The sequence below is a fragment of the Fusarium odoratissimum genome (genome assembly GCF_000260195.1).
Source record: "Fusarium odoratissimum NRRL 54006 unplaced genomic scaffold supercont1.109, whole genome shotgun sequence".
NCBI classification, from domain to species: domain Eukaryota; kingdom Fungi; phylum Ascomycota; class Sordariomycetes; order Hypocreales; family Nectriaceae; genus Fusarium; species Fusarium odoratissimum.
In genome coordinates, this window is record NW_022158806.1 from 1 (window position 1) to 19,578 (window position 19,578).

Here is a 19,578-nt window from a genome sequence, read left to right on the forward strand (position 1 = left end):
CCAACAATAAACCTAGCACGGCTTAGTTTATCCACAGTTGGAAACCAACCGTCACATATAGTTAAAAAGCTTATTTTTACCGGCGTTAAATAATGCCAAATTAAGACCTACCTACTGCAGAATATAAAGGCATTATTTATTAACTTAGATCTTGCGAATTATATCTCTTAAGTAAAGCAAGACCTTGCTAATAGATAGAGCTATATAGTTACTCTGCTTTAATATCTTAATTTATAGGGCTTCTAGAGTTATTACCTTATTAGAAAGGACTCTTAACTATAGTTAGTTATATTTACTTATCTAGAATTACTCTAATTCGCTAAGTTATACCCTAAGGTACTTATAGTTAACTATACCTATAAGACTAATAAGTATAAGATGCCTCTCCTTAATATAGTTAGTATTAATACCACAGGGAGCACCTTTTGTATTATATTTATATATCTTAGTAGCAAGGAAGAGGAGGACTTCGCCTAGGCTCTTAGGGTATTATAAGATTTATATAATACTAATAATATTCCTTATCCTTTAGTTATACTAACTAATTAATATCTTACTTATATAAATGCTATTATATTCCTTTTCTGCTTTCTAGTATTAAAGGTTATACTCTGCCTTTAGTATATTAATAGAGTAGTCCTAACCTTTTATATAAGTAGCTTTACGAAGGGCAAGGATGATAAAGAAGGATAAGAGGTATAGAAGGAATTCTATGATAGTTAGTATATGCTTATAGCCTTAAAGTCACAGGCTATATATAATAAGAGACTAAAGGTCTTTCTGCTTTAGTATACTTATTTATATTTAAAGGAGGTAGATTACCTTCTCTTGACCTGGCTAAACCCCTATAAAGGTAAGTTTATTAAGGCATTTATAAATAAGTATTTATATTTAAACTAATTTATTATATCTTAAGTAAAAGGTATTTATTCCCTACTTAAGTCTTATCTAAAAAGCTCTAAGGCTAACCTCTTTAAGGCTTTCCAAATTATTAAGCTAGTAATTATAAACCAGCTAACTACACTAAAATCTACACAGGCTCTTAAATAAGCAATAAGACCTACTTAGCACGCTTAGATATTATTAGAAGCTTTATATAGCCAAGTCTACGGTTAGATATCTTATAAGGCATTAATTATAGTCAATCTGCAGTAAGAATAAATAGGAGAGAGTCTTTCTTAATATACTAGGAGTTTCTTAAAGACTATAGGTATACCTTATGCTTATGCCCTTATGCTATTAATCCAGGGAAATAAGCCCTTATTAATAAGCCATTTCTATTTATATTAGTATCTCTAGTAATCTAGGATACTACTGCTAATATTTAAGCCCTATAAGGTTAATAATCGCTATATAGCCTTAAAGTTATAGCTAGTATTAAGTATATGATGAGATTTATATATATTTAAAGGAGTTAAAAAGATACTACTTCCCTTAGTGCCTAGGAAGCTATAGACCTGCTCTTAATATTATAAGTAAGGTTATAATAGAAACTTAAGGCTATGCCCCGAGAAGTATATTAAAATAGCAGCAGAGCTTAATAATATAGAGAGAGAATAAGATCTTATTATAAAGGAGGTTATAGTTATAAATATATAAAGCAGGTCTATATCTCCTGCTACTGCCGCAGCCTTAATACTATAGATAACCCTGACCCTGACCTACTACTACCTTTAAGAGCCTATATATTAAGTATATATAAAGTATAAGGAATCTCGCGAGGCATGGTTTAATCAGCAGCCCCCTGGTACCTCTCTTACTAACTATATCTTCAGAGAAGCTATTAGACTGCCTTTAGAGTATAATGCAGTTAGGTATTAGTAGTGCCAGAGGTCAGAGCAGATAGGGCCCTTTATTAAGCTTTATAACAGCTTTAAACTAAGAGATTAGATATTAGAGGAGATATACAGCTGGCTTAATAATAATAACAGATCTAATAATAATACCAATTAACTAGAAATATAGCTTTTAGGAGCAGAAGGCCCTAGCTATGTATCTCGGCAAGGACCTATAAGTTACATATTATTACGGCTGCGGCAAGGAGGCGATCTGATTCTCCTAGTAAGATAACCAAGCAGTTAGGCAGCCTAATGCCAAATAAGATATAAAGGGATAATAGTTAATTAGGAGCTATATATAAATAGAGTAAATTTCAGCGAATTTAATAATATAATTATTATTACTTAATAGTAGCTCTTTGTAATTAAAGTGCCTCTTTTTATTTTATGGTATTTATAATAATCAAGAGTCAGTAAAGTCAGAGCGTATAAAATTATTAATCCTTGCAAATTAATTATCCTAGTTAGAATACCTATACTTATAACCAGCTACTTACGCCTAAGAAGGATAATATATATATTATTAAATTAAGAGAAAAAAGCTGAATTAATTAATATATATCTTAATACCTTAATCTGCTAAATTCTAATATTATTAGTAAGTAAGAAGATAATATAAGGTTAGATATAAAGAATTAAATCGCATATATATAAGTAGATAAATTAAATAAAGGAATTATATATTTCTCTTTAAGCAGATTATAACCTTAACAGAGCAGATAATATTAATACAATAAGAGATTTAAACTAGCATATATACTACTAAATATATATAAGAAAGTAACCCTAAATATCCTTAATTCCCCCTACTATCTGCCTATCTAAGTCTACATAATATGCCCCTGTAGATTAACCGAATTAATATATATACTATTCTGCTAGGCTACCTATAAAGTTAGTGCATGCATAGTTATTCTAACTGCAGGCATAGGCTATATTATAGCAGGGATTGGAGGCCCTGCTTAATATACTGCATCTTGCCATTGCAGTATTTAAGCTATCTAGAAAGGCATAGCATCAGGGACTGGTTAAGCTAACTGTTAGTTAACTGCATTATAAAGCTAGCCGGTATACCAGTTTCCCTTAATACTATATCCCTAGTTCTATATCGCCATAGTTACTAGAGCCCTAGCAGGAATAAAGCTAGTATTATATGCCATATAAAGCTATGCTAGCATTAGGAGACCTATATTTATATTAGCTCCTAGGGAAGTATTCTAGGCTATCTAACTATTAGTATTAAATATATTATATACCGGCTATTATACTCCTAGATTCTCTTAGCCATAAAGAATAAGTTAGGGGATAGGCTAAAAGAAGCCTACTGCCTTATATACTACTTACCTAGTCCCTAAGTGACTAGGAAGGTTATTTACAGCAACAGCAGGCTATAGGATAAACTAGTTATTTTAGTTTAAAGGGACTAGGCAGGGGACAGTTTAAGTATTATCCTTAAAGATCTTAAAGTTATTATTCTTATTATTATTTAGAGCTATTATTAAAGAGATAAAGATATTATAAGCTAGGGGGTTTATTAGATTACTTAATATCTTAAAGAAAGATATTATATTAAGGAGAGAAGATAAGAAATTTATCTCTTAATTTATATATATATTTACTAATTAACTTATAGCTATATTAAATACTTATTATATAAATTAAGAGTAATAAAGGAATTATTTCTATAGTATAACTAAAGGCATAATAATAGATATCCTATATATAGTATCTCCCTTTATTAATTTAAGTTAAGAAGAAGAAGGCATATACTATTAAGTTAATTATATTATAGTTATAATAGAGAGGGCTTCTATATATTAGTATTAGTTATATCTATAATATAATAAGGCTCTCTTTATATCCTTGATATTATAAGCAGATAACTGTTCTTGCATAATCCTATTAGTTAGAAGGTTATATTACTTCTGTGTTATTTGCAGTAAATAGAGGCCAGGCAGCAGATTAATAATATAAAATATAAAGTAATAAGTAGTCATAAAGATAAAAAATACTACTAAATAGCTATTTCAATTATAAATGGTGTTATTATTAAACAGCAGTTATGCATTTAATCTAAAGTCAGATATTCAGCCTTATCTGCATAACCGGTTGTGTGAAAAACACGTGATACTAAACGCACAGCCGGTTGTGCGGGTATGAGTCCCCCGCGATTCCGCTATGTCTTAGTAAATCCGGATTCATGAATCCCGATACATAATTACGGTAGGCCTTGCGCAAGGCAGACTTGTGTAAGCGCAAAATACAAATTGTTCGTAACACGTCAGCATCCAAGATATGCAATTAAAACGTTTTAAGCCAACAGGCATTGGTTGTGCCTTGCTCAGCCTGATTCTGCAGCCTCAGTTTTTCATGCAACCCCCGCACCTCCTCTCAACTGAACTTCTCTTCTCCATCTTCATCTTTCTGTCACCTTTTTTGTTCCCGAAAAATCAATTTTAATAACAAAGCACTTGTGTGCGGGGAAATCGCCGCTAAGATGTCAGGCGCTGAAGCAGCACTCCTTGGAGTAGGCATTCTCTGCAATGCGATGCAGATCATGACCTTCGCCAAGGACTCCATCCATGTCTATCGCAACATCCGAGATGGACGAGCTCCTGACCCAAAACTAGAATCATATCTGAAGAATGCGAAGGCTTCTTTTAACGAGATGAACTAAACTGCCGCATAAATTGGGCCACTAGGCCAGACTCAGCAGCAGATCTTTGATGTTGGTAAAAAGGTCTATGACTGCGTGGACGAGCTGCAATAGTAGTTTGCTAGGCTACATGTTAATGAAGGGCCGAAAAGAGGGCTTCGTGGCAAGATGGCTGCGTCAAAGAAAAGCGCGGTAGCACTATGGCGAGGAAAGGAACTCCAAGACGCTGAACAAGACCTCCAGCGATATGAGCAGCTTTTCCACAGCCTCCTCTTAGATCATGTGTGCAGTCAGTCTCAAGCCGCTGAGGTCACCTCATTGGAATCTTTTCGCCATCTCCACCGGGCTTTACAAAGCATCATCTCACAGCTGGTGGACGGCTCCACTGAGGTTTCAGAGCTGGTCACAGATTTCTCCGAGAACCTGAGTGATCGAGTTGCAGATGAGCACGCAACGACCAGAACTGTCATTGAAGGCCATGTAACTTCAGCTGAGAATACAATTCGTCAGAGTATGGCTCAGTCGATCGATCAACTTCGTCAGGAACTACTAGAGCGTGAGCAGAACAAGGCTTTCGAGAAACAGCACGAGCAATTTCTGTCGAGTCTACGGTTTCCAGAAATGAACGACAGAAAGAACCATATATCAAACAACTATCCTGGAACATTTGATTGGATCTTCGATCGACACGGCTCACTGCATTCGGATTGTGGCTCGTCATGTGAATCTGATCTGTCAGACATGGATAGTCAACTATCCGAAAATACCCAGGATAGCGATGCCGAGACCACCGACGAGCCAGACTTTGACAGTTTTGCGGACTGGTTAGAATCAGACTCGAATGTCTTCTGGGTCAGTGGCAAGCCAGCCTCCGGCAAAAGCTCTCTTATGAAAGTCCTTGCTTTCAACCATCGAACAGTGGACCGTCTCAAAATATGGCAGTCCAATGTACGCATCCTTGCGCATTTCTTCTGGAAGCCAGGTCAGCTGTTGCTACGAAATGTGGAAGGCATGGCTTTGTCACTCCTCTATCAAGTCATGGATGGCAAGCCAGGCCTTTGTCGAAAGCTGTACACAGCCCAACCTTCTGTGCAGCACAAGAGAAGCCATTCAGACTGGAGTCTCGACGAGCTGGCAGAAGCCCTAGTTTGGGCATTGGAAGCTTCCCCCGAAGCTTTTTGCATCTTCTTGGACGGCTTGGACGAGGCCAAAGAACTAGAACATGTACCTTGGCCCGATTGGACAAATTCTCAAGTCATTCACAAACTGCTGAAAGTGAATGATGTCAAGTTGTGTGCATCCAGCAGAGAGGAGCATGCTTTTTGCTCGTTTTTCAAAGATGCACCCCGAATAAGGATACAACAGTTCAACAATAGCGATATCACTCTTTTCGTCCGCGAACGGCTGGATATTTGTGGGCTTGAGTGCCGCGATCGAGATCAACTTGTAAAGGAGACTGTAGAAAGGGCTGAAGGCGTGTTCCTGTGGGTAACTCTTATGGTAGGTCGTCTGAACCGGGCCATCCGCCAACATTACACAAGCATCGAGATGCTTCGAGAACTTCTTAGGCAGACCCCCTCGGATTTGGCTATGCTCTACACCGACATGTGGGGTAGGATTGGAGACGATGCCAGACTACCGAGCATTCAAATAACTGCTTCTCGATACTTCAATCTCCTCATTGTCGCTAGGGAAATCGATGAGTATTTATCGAACAACAGTCTTTACTGGCACCCAGCGCCAATGCGCATGTCTTCATTGCTAGTCATGGCAGCAGCTGCCCAGGATCGGCGAATGGAAGCAATATTGAGTACAGGCCGTGTGATGACAGTTGAGGACCTGCTAGCCTTAAGTTCAAGAGCCGAGAATGAACTGAAGTTAGCTTGCCGTGGCCTTCTTGAGGTAACCAGCGGTTACCAGAATTCATCATATCCTTGCAACGGAGACAAGCGACTATGCAGATACAACTCGACACAAGTCGATTTCGTCCATAGGAGTGCTTTCGACTTTCTAATGGATACAGAAGCCGGTCGTGAGTGCCTCCACGCCTGTGGCTCGTCTAAAAGTGAGCAAGCTACAAGGCTAGTCACCGCCCATCTGATCAGAGCTCGATTCATTCATCTCAGGAATCCCTTTCACCATATATCAACGGACGCTCACCAGAAGCCACTCTACGGAATTGACTTTTGCAATAATTATTTACCGATGGCCATTGCTATCTCTTTTAATCCTCGCCTGTTCACAGAAGCGTCAGTCCGAGACGGCTTGCTTGATGTTCTGAAGGAATGGCAGCTATCTCGGTTATTCAGCGGCCATATATGCCGTGCCTCTTGTCACTCCAGCTCAAACTGCCTCGAGCTTGAGTTCATAGAAGCGTGCGTAACGATGGCGTTGCATGATATAGTCTTTTTGGACTGCAGCGTCGATGTGGAGAGGCTCCTTGATAAATATTCTGGGGCCCTATTCATCGATGCTATTCCGACTATGCTTCATGCATTTTCAAGAGCGAGTGGGCTTCCCCTGTACTCCGATCTTTTCGTCGAACTATTCAAATACATCCTTCGCCGCTTACAACACATAGCCACCGAAGAAGCACAGCATCAATGTGCGGTCAGAGATTCCATCCGCGCTTTGAACTCTTGGTATATGAAGTTTTGTTTGTACGATATGGGTTCGCCTGGCCGTCCTAAAATACTCGTTGAATCCCTAGCTTTGGAGCTTTTGAGTCAGATGAGCGATACGCTGCTCCTGGCAGAAGATTGGCACCATCCTCTTTTACTTGAGTTCCATGCCGAGCACAGATCTACAAACTCATTTATATTGTTGCGAAATGAAAGTTCCTATAGCTTTAAACACCACGGTCAGATCGCAGTCGTGGTTGGAAACTTTGTTACTGCCTACCGATTGTTAGATGAGGTCTTACTTAAGCATTCATTCGGCACCCTTGATGTTCAAATGCCGCAAAGTGTCAACTATCGATTTGAAGTAATACTTGTTGCCGACATATGCCCCGGTGAATCTCGTCAGGGCATGGGCATCAATCACTGTTACGTCCCTGAGACAAGGTTTCACAACCAAATCGAACATTTCCTGCGTATATATCTGCATAAACCCATGCCCTATAGGGAACTGTATTCCTGGGATTCTTGGCCTCAAGTCCTGAAGTGCTCTGGCACTGAGCTGAGCCCGATAGATGCTTCTAAAGCCTCCAGTTATGTAATGCAGGGTTTGAAGGAAAGGGGGATGGATCTGTTGCTTCAGCACAGCACTATTGCAGCAATTCTAAAGAGTTGAAATATATTAATTTACAGTCAAAGTTCGATAATAAGTTTTATTAAAGCTACTTCCTAGAATAAATTTAAATGTTTTTAAGATTTATACTATATTCTTAGATAGATCTCTATGCAGTTTCTTATATTATAGTCTGCGTAGTAGTGTTAATGCTAGAATATGCTCTACTCATCCTCTCTTTTGGAGACTTGATGTTCTGACTGATAGGCCTCGGCAATGTGACCAAGCTTCGCTTCGGCTTGAGAAGATGAAACTGCAACATCGTCCCCGAATAACACGGCTATCTCTTCGAGGCTTCTACCGGACTAGTTCGGGTCAGCTTAGGTCACCCATCGGATAATCAATATCACTCACGGTTTCGGGAAGAAGGAAGAAGTAGAACAACGCTGCTGCAGCATTAGATGCAATGAAAAGTGAGTAGTATCTGTAGATGGTCAGTTACTTTAATGCATGCCATTTCAGTGTTCCATGGACATACCGCCAACTGACATTAGCAATAGCCAATGGTGTTATCTGAGACAAAACGATAGCCACGATCGCCTTTGTTGCCACAGCTAGAGCCATACCCTTAGTTCTCAAGAAGAAAGGGAAGAGCTCCGAAGGAACCACCCAGATCATGGCATTGAAGAAGATAGCGTAGCTCATTGAGTAGAGGAAGATGGACGCAGTAGCACCTCTTGCGCCAGCCTGGTTTTCATTATGTGACGATCCAAATTCTGCGCTGAGAGCCATGCAAATAGCAATCATGACGCAGAGCACAATGGAGCCAGACCAGAGGGTGCGTGTTCGTGGCAACTTATCAGCGACGAAGACGAGGTATATGATCTGACCGATGATACCCATCATGCCATAGACACCGCTGATCAAGAGGGCAGTGCGACCTGTAAAGCCGACTGTTTGGTAGAAGACGCCTTGGAAATTCTGCCACACGGTATCAGATCGGCATACGGGGCTTTATGGGTAGGGGGCATACCTGAATGACTGATGAACCTGAGAGCTGGCTCATAGTCACGATGAATGAAGCCGTCAAGGTCCGGCGAACATACTTGCGTGAAAACATGAGTCCAAGGGCTGTGAACCAGTCCAGGTTACCCTGTTCCCTCTCAAGCTGAATCTGGGTTCGGATCTGCAAAAGCTCCTGCTCAACGAAGGTCTCGTCATGGTCATTATCATGCAGGCGAGCGAGTACTTGTCCAGCTTCATCATACCGATCTTTTAGTACTAACCAACGCGGAGAGAATGGCACGAAGAAGATCATGACGACAAGCAGTACGGGAATGGGCAGTTGCATAGCAAGAGGAATCCTCCACTGTCTGTCGCCTTTGGCAAAGGCGCCAGCGTATCCGATCCAGTTGGCGACGCCGAAGCCAATCGCAATCATCATTCCTTGGAGACCGACTAGAAAGCCGCGCTGGTCGGGCTTTGATACTTCAGCAAGGTAGATGGGGACGACGGAGAGGATCTGGCCGCAGCCGATGCCAGCTACGAGGCGACCCGCGATCATCATGCCGATATTGACGGCGGCGCATTGAAGGACCGCGCCAATAATAGCTATGCTTCTGCGTTAGTGAATGCTACAGTCAGCCGACAGCTTTCCTCACTCACTCAAGATGGACGCGATCATGATGGTGTATTTTCGGCTGAGCTTATCGGCAACGTAACCAGTGGTCAAGCCACCAATGGCTTGTCCAGCATTGTACACAGATACAATAGCTCCTTGATACGTGGTGTTGACCATCGATGGTCCGTACATGGCGAGTTTGAAGCTGTCATGGCCGAAAGTCGTTGCGATGATACCTGTCATGACCCCTTGTTTAGTAGACGATTTGATGAGGTTGGCGTCAAGCGCATACCTGAATCAAGGCCATAGATAAAGCCGCCCTGGGCTGCTACAAGAGCTACTGCTGTTGCAAGGAAACCCATGTTGCTCGTTTTGGCCACTATATTCAGTTGAGACTTCGAATTTCTCGAGAGCGACGAGTACCTATTTGTAGGCTTGTAGAAAGCCTCTCCATCTTCTCCGCATCCGGGGCCCCAGAATCTGTGACGCTACTACCCCGAAGTAACCCATTCATCTGGGATCTACATGGGTGGCATGACTCTGCAGCAAGAACAACCCGAGACACCGAATCCTCGGACAACCTTCAACCGAATGACTTGTAGATCGGTCGATTCAAACGAGCCACAGCCATCAGTGAGAACTAACTGTCGACCAGGATTTGTACAGCGTTCGGACCTGTTCCGCTCCTTTCTTTTCCTTGGCTCTTATAAGGGCGGAATCCCGAAGTTGGTTATTATCTCGGATGAATGAAAACGAACTCGTCGGTAGATACTGATGATTACAGATTTATGTTACTGCATAGTTGGTCCTTACTCTCTTTTTCTTTTTGGCGACTTATCCTGCTGATGAGTTTAGACGATAGTATTCAACTTAACAAGCCACTAGCTCAGTCAAATCTCAAGCCACGTGCCACAGCGGAATGAGGCCGTCCGTTCAATATGCCAAGAAAGGGGGCTCCTTTGTATGAGGAATAACCTTTGAGCTCCGAGGCGAAGGATGGTAAATCCCACCGGCTTTGGAGAGACATGGTTGGCTCTGTCCGCTCGCTGACCAATCGGATCCTTTCAAAGCCGCAGATCGTCAGAGACAGCGAGGGTCACAGTCAACCTACTCCGGTTAACTACACCCGCCTGACTTCAATCTGACTTCACTAAATGCCAGATTGAGAAGTCTTTTCTGTCGGGTTTGTCTGGGGAAAACCACAACTCGCTCCAAGTTGACCCGACTGCCGAAGCCATCATACGACCTGAATAGGTCATACTTAACGGGCAAGACAATTCAGTATACTGTCTCTATACAACAAATCTAATCCCAGCCAGCTCTGAAGACGCACCATGCCCAGTCCTCGGGTTTCCAAGCTCAAATTCGAGCATCACCACAATGGACTTGGCGTAGACACGTCTAGGCCTCGACTTTCCTGGTCATTCGAAACGTCGCCTTCGACAGCTGCTTCATGGGTACAAACCTCTTACGAAGTTGAGATCACTTTCTCAAACACAGTTGATGCTCAAGTATTCATCATTGAGAGTGAAGAATCGGTTCTGGTGCCATGGCCAGCTCGGTCACTTTCATCCCGCGAATCTGCGTCCGTTCGCGTGAGGGTATATGGTAAAAGCCTCGATCAAGAGTCTGCCGTCGTCAAACCTAGCTCCTGGTCGACTGCTGCGATTGTTGAGACCGCCCTTCTTGAGACCAACGACTTTAAAGCAAATTTCATCACCTCGGCTGAACGAATTGGACCCTATGGGCCACTACGACCGATTCGATTCTACAGAGAGTTCACTCTACCGCAAGATACAACGACTATTCCTCGTGCACGATTGTATATAACAAGTCTTGGTGTCTTTGAGGCAACCATTAACGGACAACGTGTCGGTGATGAGGTCCTAGCCCCAGGCTGGACGAGCTACAACCATCGCCTCATTTACCGTATCCACGATGTTACTTCCCTGCTGCTCCCGGGCAAGAATGTCATCAGTGTCGAGGTTGCTGAGGGATGGTATGCTGGAAGACTCGGCTTCAAAGGTGGCAAGCGTTTTCGCTATGGCGATGAGCTAGGGCTATTCGCTCAGCTCGAGATTCAAGATACAGCTGGCAAAGTGTCTTGGGGTCTTGTCTCAGACGAGACATGGTCATGCACCACGAGTCCAATTGTTACGAGTGAGATTTACGATGGCGAGGTTCACGATATGAACCATATACCTCCAAAACCTCTGAAGACAAGAGTTCTTCAGAGGCCATCGGCTCAACTTGTAGCACCTGATATTCCCCCTGTTCGTATCACTGAGACCATCTCCTGCAAGCGCGTCTTCAGCAGTCAGAGGGGCAAGACGGTCTTGGACTTTGGTCAAAACCTCGTGGGCAAACTCTTCGTTCCATGCCTTCCAACCGAGAAGGACAAATGTATCACCTTTCGTCATGCCGAGGTGATGGAGAATGGGGAGTTGGGAACACGGCCACTTCGTGACGCGAAATGCTGTGATACTGTGATCGGGTCGGGTGAGATTCTCTTGAACTGGTCACCCAAGTTCACCTTCCATGGCTTCCGATATGTTGAAGTCGAAGGATGGCCGGGTGACGGTCCCTCACCCGATGACATCCGAGCTGTTGTGCTTCATACAGATATGGAGCGCCGAGGGTTCTTCGAATGCTCCAATCCTTATGTGAACCAACTACACAATAATATCGTCTGGTCAATGCGCGGTAACTTCTTGTCTTTGCCGACAGACTGTCCCCAGCGAGATGAGCGTCTTGGATGGACCGGCGACCTGCAAGTATTTTGCCCAACAGCGACATACCTCTATGACACATTGGGAATCCTTAGTAACTGGCTACAAGACGTGTCAGCAGAACAGCTGGAGGAAGGCAAAGGCGGCATACCTCCTCTCGTGTGTCCCAACGCCATTAGTTCCAATTGGCCTCATATGGCTCAAGCAATCTGGGACGATGTTACAGTCCTAGCTCCAGACGCTTTGTTTCAGTATAGCTCTGACAAAGGTCTCCTGGAGAGACAGTTTGATAGTATGCATGCTTGGCTGGAACGGGGTGTTGATAGGGCTCCGGATGGGCTTTGGAACCCTGATAAGTGGCAGCTGGCAGATTGGCTAGATCCAAGCGCACCGCCTGAGGATCCTGGAAATGGACGAACTGACAACGTTCTCGTGGCGAATGCTTATCTCGTGCATACGACACTGGTGTTCTCTAAGTTATGCTCCGTTCTTGGAAAGATGGAACTAGCTACCAAGTATGCGCAAGACGGAGAGCGTTTGAAGGCCCTCTTTCAGAGGAGATACATCACAGCAGAGGGTAACCTAATGTCAACGTCTCAAACAGGTCTTGGTCTCGCCATCAGATTCGGTCTTTATCCCGAGAACGATGAACAACGCAAAACTGCTGGAAAAGCCCTCGATCGTCTAGTCCGCACCGCTCGCTTCCACATCAGCACAGGTTTCGCAGGAACACCGGTTATCTCCCACGCGCTATCTGAGATCGGCCGCTCACAACTGGCGTACCGTATGCTGCTCGAGACAACATGCCCTAGTTGGCTATACGCCGTAGTATCGCACGACGCAACGACTGTATGGGAACGCTGGGACAGTATGCTACCTGATGGGCGCATTAATCCCGGTCAAATGACGAGTTTCAACCACTATGCTCTTGGGGCAGTAGGTGACTGGCTTCATGGGACAGTTGGTGGCATTTCGCCTCACGAGCCAGGATGGAGAGTTATTCGTGTCCGCCCGATTCCTGGAGGGAATATCACTAGTGCCAAGGTATCATTCAGTGGACCTTATGGACTTGTTGCGTGTGAATGGAAGCTCGAAGGTCAAAGATTTACTATGTCGCTGACCATTCCTCCCAATTGTTCGGCTCTAGTCACTCTGCCTTCAGAGGTTGGAAAAGACTTTACTTGTGAGGAGGAGGCTACCAGAGTACTTTACTCTGGTCACCATTCGCTGGAATGTCAATTCGATGCTGGAGAGTGGCCGCCTAAGCCCATGGTTGCTGCGAATCAGCCTATGCCTGTAGATAGTATCGCCGGGTAAGAGAGTGCTCGCGAATTTATAGAGATATTCCATAACCGCGAATAGTTGAGAACTTGCTGTTTGGAGGACGTTATCTGGCTTCGTCAGGTAATGAAGGGCTTGGTACATCCTTTTGCAACTTCCCTATCCTCAATGTTGTCATTATTTCGTGATTTATGGTAGAGCCTTGGTTCGTCCTTTCCACAGTCTCTCAATTAGTACTTTAGCATTTCCTGTTTCTTACTAACCAACTGAGTTATCTAATAAATAAATAACAGCCGCCGTGCTATCAGACCCCGGCCCCCGGCTTGTAAGCTGCAAGCTAGTCGCAACACCGCGCATGCTCCAAATATAAGGTTTATCATGTACGAGATCACGTGTTTTAATATCTATTATTACGCTGCTAATTTTCCCCTTTCCTATTTACCTCGTTTCACTTTCCAGCACCTTTCACCATGTCTCTCAATTCGGTGCTCGAAAGACTTCCTGCGGAGCTTCACAAGGAGATCGCATCCTATCTCGTCGCCTCAAACTCCACCAAGTCGATCCGCTCACCCGCCTCCATATGCAAGCGCTGCTTCAACATCCTCGCCCCATTTGCAGTCCAAACATACCGCAGCTCCGAAATTCCCAAAGAAAGATCTCAATCGCACAACCGTAACTTACAATTCCTCCACCATATCGCCATCTCCCATCCGGAGCTCGTCCGGCATGTCCAAACGCTTAATTTACATGATTGGGGGTTAAAGAGCGATGGGACAGAGTCAGGTCTTGCGATCCGGGATGATGAGTGGCCTGTATACAAGAGGCTGGTAGACGAGACTTTCCCCTCTGAAGGTGAATCAGAAATTAGGAAGCAATGGGTCAAATTACTAGAAGAGAAATGGGAAGATGCTTTGATGGCACTGCTTCTTGCAGTCTGCACCAATATCAGGACATTGATCTACCGGATACCGAAATAGTCTAGGATTTTTCTGCGCGTTTTGAACGCTGATGTCAGCAATCAAAACGGTGCCGAGCCAGGTGGATCATTTCCTCGGCTACAAAACATCACGCAAATACCTAATATTATGAGCAAGAGCAGATGGTTCCTTTATGATCCTAGCAATAACGAGAGCCCCGATTTTAAATTCGACGAGGATTTTATCAAAATATTGCAAATACCTTCCCTGCGCTCATACGAGTGCAACAGCATGACCCTAGCCGGCGACATGGATAAAGAGGTTCTGGGCAAACTGCCTAGGCAATCTGTCAGCATAGAGTCACTTTCGATCACCGACTCCAATTGCCAGTTTTCCTCTCTTAATGCCTTATTAGCTGTGTGTCGGGGGTTACGAGCATTTACATCCACACGAGCACGAGAGAAGCCGATTACGCTGGAAATGACGGCTCGAGATATCGTAAGAGCATTGATACCGCATTCAGATACCTTGGAATACCTTCACCTCGACTCCAACAAAACATGGAGGCTTGCTTATGTCTTAGATCCGGAAACATTTTGGTCATACGCCGGGGTTGAGCTCAAAAAACTGCACAGGTTGAAGCACCTCAAGGTTGTTATCGAAGCCCTCAAGGGGCTTTTCAATCTGTTCGAGGCAGTCATGGATGAGAACTGAAAGATGCCACCTCCACCTCCCTTTGCAGACTGTATTCCAGAGCAGTTGGAGTGTCTTGAGATTCGGAACTGTACGATAGAGGATTTGCCTCAGATCACTGAGTTTGCTGAAGCTTTGGAGAATTTTCCGAAACTTCGGTCGGCACGATTCGTGTTTAGCGATGACCTATTGAGGGTGGATGGGAGGAGAAGCCGAAGGATCTTATTTTTTATATGAATCGGCCATCTTCGGAAGCAGTGCAACTGGTCAAGGATCTGCATGACCAGAAATAGCCCAGCCATTTGACTATCGCTTAGGCATTCCGCCCGTTCTAATAATTATTGCCTTTAACAAATTTTCTTGCTTAATTGTCCGAGCTATATGTTCCATCATATCAGACTTGCATCTGAGATTCGTATTATTTGGACAGGTTCTTGGCTTAGTCATAAAATGACTCTTTGGTGCGTAGTTGCTTGTAATAAAATGCTAGCCGTTCTTGACCGACAATCTGACATGGTAATAATAGCACCCCGCATTCCTCCGCCGCCGCAACATAAGCTTAATAGCCCTCACCAACCATTAGCCTCGGGAACCATGCCTCGATGCGCCTTCTGCCACACCTTTACTATTGATCAAGATCGCTTTTATCTAGAGTTCCACCCAAATCTCACGTCACTTAAAAAGAGCGCTGAAAATGGCTGCGACTTTTGTCATCTTTGCTGGACAGGCTTCCGACAAGAGTGGACAGGTGCTCAGATCGAATCTGTCCTCAAAGGCGAAGTTCCGGAAGGAGTTACTAAGTTTGAGCCGGGTATCTGGATTTACGTCCACTTCACAGACTACAGCCCTACTCTGACTCAGCCGCGCATTATCGTATCGTGCGGGAGATACAACCCTATCACTTCCGTGAGGGAAAGCAGCCATGGACTCGGCTACATAAACCTGGCCGTCTATGGGTAAGATCTATCTCATCTCAGAGCACGATGTTGTAAGAACTACTAATGCGTTATATAGGAAAGAGGGAACTGCGGCAGGTTCACGAACACCTGGACGAATCTGTACAGCAGAATATGAGCCCGACACCTATCTCACCTTGATCCAGCGTTTCCTCGAAAGATGTACAAAGTCTCATCAAGCGTGCGGTATTGAGGGGACGTACGACATGCCTACCCGTGTCATCGACGTAGGCACCGGAAATCAAGGAGACCTTCCACGACTTGTCGTAACCGATCAGAGCATGAAGGAGAAATATCTTGCCTTGTCTTACTGCTGGGGGCCCGCTACAGACACCTTCACCCTCAATCACAAGACGATCGAGGGGATGCTGAGAGGGATCGATGAGCGTCGCCTCGTAGCTGCACATCGCGATACAATAGCATTAGCCCGACAGTTGGGCATCCGATATATCTGGATCGACGCTCTATGTATAATCCAGGGCGACAAGGATGACTGGGAATGTGAATCAAAGCTCATGGCTAAAGTATATGGCCACGCAACCCTTACGATCACCGCAGGCAGGTCAGGCGATGCTCGCAACTCCTTCATCGCCAATACTTATAAACAACATGCTCCCTGTTGCGAGTTCCCTCTTGGTGATGGCCAGGAAGGAAATGTTCTTATTGGCCCTTTAAGATCCACTGACTACGGTGTTACTGAAACTCGCGGATGGTGTTGTCAGGAGAAGAGACTGAGCCGTCGGGTGGTGTTCTTCGGCAAAGAGCAGCTTTTTTTCCTATGCCGAAGCTCCGGTTACTCGGAGGACCGCAGCTATCAGGAGGGTAAATCTATCTTACTCCACACCTTTCTCAACACGAGCAAAGGGAATTCGCAATTGACACGAGATCGGCTCCTACAATATTGGGACGAGATTGTAGTCGACTTCTCCAGACGCCAACTATCGAACCCTCATGATATCTTTGCTGCCCTTGCCTCTATTGCTGCACCTATCTCCAAGGCTCTACAGTCACGCTACTTGGCCGGTCTCTGGGAGTGTGACCTTGTTCGTTGTTTGCTATGGAGGCCCGGTTACAGGGTCAGCAGCTTCTTTGGACCAGCAACGAGACCTTTGCCAACTATTTTTGCATCCGCCCCAGTGATCAGGGCGCCTTCTTGGTCTTGGGCTTCCATTCAAGGTGGCGTCAAACCACTGACACTTCAACAATTTCGGAGGATGAAGATCAAGAGCCAAAGCGGAGCACCATTGATAAAGCCGAAACAGCAACAGCCCGACCGTTGGACGGTAGATGCTCATTGTGGAGCCGACGCACTGCATATGCCGTCTTGCGAGCTTCAGCTTCTGGGACGGGTTCAAACAGCAATTATCCTCACGAGAACACCGTCGAGCGACTTCATCGCTTCGCTTCGAAAGCAGAAGAGGCCAGCAGGTACTATGCGTCGGCCAGTTGTGCTAGGGCGCAAGGAGCTGAAGGAAGGGAGCCTTAATAAAGACATGTCAGTGTTTGTGGCGCTAGGAATTTTTGATTTTGACGAAGAGAGTATTGAAGAAGTCTGGTGCTTGCAACTTACACTTGAGGAAGGGCTTATGCTTTGCAAGAAAGATGATGGGACGTTCCAGCGTATAGGAGTGTTTCAGATATGTAAAATGGACTGGTTTGATAATGTAGTAGAGTCAGAAGTTAGGTTGGTATAAGGAAACACAGATTAAATACAGGCCCAATACTATAAAGTTGCTTCCTCTTTTTAGAGAGACTTAACTACTATTTAGATATTTTACCTCTTATAATAATTATTGCATTCATCAAGTTCTTATAAATTATTGTGTTCCATTATATCAGGCCCTTTTTCCTCCATCTCTCTTCACATTGCATTTGAACCCCAGAATATCGAGGAATATCTCCCATCTCACAATTCCTCCAGTACGTGCCCAAGATCTTGCATTGCGCTGAGTTAGTTGCTCTCATTCCTGCTAGGTAGGCAGGTGTAGCCATATGTGGATAGTATCGGGATCTTGAGCAGGCGGATTCAATGATATGGCAGATCCTATCCACAGCAAACTCCAGTGTCACCTCAGAAAAGGTCTCTTCACTTCCGCTAGAGGAGCTTTGGGTTGTGAGAACGGCTATCACAGCGGCGCAGCGGTAGATATCACTGCATTTCCCTTTCTCTGTCTTGTCCATTCCGAGCTTTAGAAGCTGCGCCATTGCTCGAGTGAGGCTCTCTGATAAATTGGTGGACTCTTTGCTTTGAATCAGAGAAACGAATAACCAGAATGTCTCTGCTGGGCATCCAACTCTGTCGAAGAAGTCCTGTCCCAGCGAACTTCGATGCCAGTCGTCAAAGATGAGGCCGCTTTTGGTGTTACTGGTGGACTGTCTGACCAGAGCTCCAATGGTATCCCACCATGCAAAGTAGGCGACAATCTCTTCTAGACCTGTGAATCGCCTTGAGAATCGCTGGAACTCTTCACTGTTGCTGCAATGGCAATCTAGTAAGGAGCGAGCTCCACGCAGATGACAGTCCCATTCGCCAAAAACTCCATCTGAGACGACTTCGAAGAAAGCAAAGACAGCAATACCCAGAAAAGCAGCTGGATCAGCGGTGTTCAAAGCCTCACTTAGACTCTTGAGAGCTGCGAGTCGGTGCCACATAAGTGTATCCTCATCTTGTGTTCCCTCCCCCGACGATAACGATGACGGTGAAGTTGGCAAAGCAGAATCAGCAGTTGATCCCCTTCTCTTACTAATCCTCGCCCTCAAAAAGTAATCAACCTGATCAATCAGCCCCAGACCCTGATCCACACAAAGATCATCATTCGTCGCCAATCTCGCAGTCTTCAAACTACTCCCAAACGCCAACAAATGCTCCACAACCTCGTGCTGGTCCGTCGCAAGTGACTTTTCAATAACAGCGCTTCTATTCTCAGCCCTGCTTGGCTTCGGTGTCGGATTCGCTGCCCAGATGACTCGCTGTGGATAATCTCCGCATGCGTATCCTGATTCGACGCACGGCAGACATCGTGGTCTGTTGAGATCGCACTTGACGCCCCGGGCTTTGCAGGTCTGACAGTCCCGATCTCGGCGTATACCACGTGGCTTGCCCCTTGGGAAATTGTTGGTCTTTGACCGAGGCATTATTACGAGAGAGTAGACGATGAGGGCCTGTGATGGACGATAGATTACTTTCCGAATGAGGTGGATTATGGGGCAGAAATGGAGATCGAGGATATAACGCAACGTTGCAGGATTAAAGTTGGATCTGCTTATCATGCATTTTTGGCCGTTGGCTCGTGTAGATAGCGCGGCCTTGACTAAAGATTTGGTTGCTTTCCTTGTTTGGTCTGGTGCAGAACCGGAGACGCTTGCGGGGGTGGCACGCTCCGCTAACTCGACTCCTCTTATCAGCATCACAGGAACCAAAGCGTTATCGCAAAGGCCGGGTATAGTGACGGGAATATTGTGTTGCACCCATCTCACGCTAATCCGCCTTCGACAATTTCGGCTTCAACATCATCCATTTACCCTAGATCAATTAATTCTTTTTAGTCCCTGCAATAACGGCAAACACCTTCCTTTGTCATCACACTTTCTTGGCATACAAATGTTAAGAAAGTGGCCCTGTCTACGCCTAAATCCTTAACAAGTGCACAACAAAC

At 44.7% G+C, this 19,578-nt stretch overlaps 8 protein-coding genes across 8 annotated transcripts; 6 read left to right on the top strand and 2 right to left on the bottom strand.

The window, feature by feature from the left end:
* Positions 1-4,335: 4,335 nt before the first annotated feature.
* Positions 4,336-4,515, top strand: FOIG_16650 (uncharacterized protein; the record flags this gene model as incomplete). Its single annotated transcript, XM_031218115.1, has 1 exon — positions 4,336-4,515. The coding sequence occupies one exon, from the start codon at positions 4,336-4,338 to the stop codon at positions 4,513-4,515; it is 180 nt and encodes a 59-aa protein (XP_031052164.1).
* Positions 4,516-4,662: 147 nt separating this feature from the next.
* FOIG_16651 (uncharacterized protein) lies at positions 4,663-6,865 on the top strand (the record flags this gene model as incomplete). Its single annotated transcript, XM_031218116.1, has 2 exons — positions 4,663-6,743; positions 6,787-6,865. 2 exons carry the CDS (start codon positions 4,663-4,665, stop codon positions 6,863-6,865), a joined length of 2,160 nt encoding a protein of 719 aa, XP_031052165.1.
* Positions 6,866-7,949: 1,084 nt separating this feature from the next.
* FOIG_16652 (uncharacterized protein) lies at positions 7,950-9,538 on the bottom strand (the record flags this gene model as incomplete). Its single annotated transcript, XM_031218117.1, has 5 exons — positions 7,950-8,090; positions 8,140-8,209; positions 8,264-8,706; positions 8,759-9,336; positions 9,391-9,538. 5 exons carry the CDS (start codon positions 9,536-9,538, stop codon positions 7,950-7,952), a joined length of 1,380 nt encoding a protein of 459 aa, XP_031052166.1.
* Positions 9,539-10,680: 1,142 nt separating this feature from the next.
* On the top strand, positions 10,681-13,392 carry FOIG_16653 (uncharacterized protein; the record flags this gene model as incomplete). The annotated part of the gene is made up of 1 exon (XM_031218118.1): positions 10,681-13,392. The coding sequence occupies one exon, from the start codon at positions 10,681-10,683 to the stop codon at positions 13,390-13,392; it is 2,712 nt and encodes a 903-aa protein (XP_031052167.1).
* Positions 13,393-13,826: 434 nt separating this feature from the next.
* On the top strand, positions 13,827-14,333 carry FOIG_16654 (uncharacterized protein; the record flags this gene model as incomplete). Its single annotated transcript, XM_031218119.1, has 1 exon — positions 13,827-14,333. The coding sequence occupies one exon, from the start codon at positions 13,827-13,829 to the stop codon at positions 14,331-14,333; it is 507 nt and encodes a 168-aa protein (XP_031052168.1).
* Positions 14,334-14,441: 108 nt separating this feature from the next.
* On the top strand, positions 14,442-15,181 carry FOIG_16655 (uncharacterized protein; the record flags this gene model as incomplete). Its single annotated transcript, XM_031218120.1, has 1 exon — positions 14,442-15,181. One exon carries the CDS (start codon positions 14,442-14,444, stop codon positions 14,985-14,987), a length of 546 nt encoding a protein of 181 aa, XP_031052169.1. The 3' UTR covers positions 14,988-15,181.
* A 305-nt stretch (positions 15,182-15,486) lies between these two features.
* Positions 15,487-17,720, top strand: FOIG_16656 (uncharacterized protein). Its single transcript, XM_031218121.1, has 2 exons — positions 15,487-15,922; positions 15,981-17,720. Exons 1-2 carry the CDS (start codon positions 15,561-15,563, stop codon positions 17,614-17,616), a joined length of 1,998 nt encoding a protein of 665 aa, XP_031052170.1. The 5' UTR covers positions 15,487-15,560; the 3' UTR covers positions 17,617-17,720.
* On the bottom strand, positions 17,638-19,246 carry FOIG_16657 (uncharacterized protein). The gene has a single exon (XM_031218122.1). The coding sequence runs from the start codon at positions 19,190-19,192 to the stop codon at positions 17,753-17,755; it is 1,440 nt and encodes a 479-aa protein (XP_031052171.1). The 5' UTR covers positions 19,193-19,246; the 3' UTR covers positions 17,638-17,752.
* Between the last annotated feature and the right edge of the window lie 332 nt (positions 19,247-19,578).

What these genes read in the sequence shown, in the direction of transcription:
- FOIG_16657 (XM_031218122.1), bottom strand. Translation starts at nt 19,192, where the DNA reads ATGATAAGCAGATCCAACTTTAATCCTGCAACGTTGCGTTATATCCTC.
- FOIG_16656 (XM_031218121.1), top strand. Translation starts at nt 15,561, where the DNA reads ATGCCTCGATGCGCCTTCTGCCACACCTTTACTATTGATCAAGATCGC. An exon ending in ATAAACCTGGCCGTCTATGG is followed by an intron (nt 15,923 to 15,980) that starts GTAAGATCTATC and finishes TGCGTTATATAG; the next exon opens with GAAAGAGGGAACTGCGGCAG.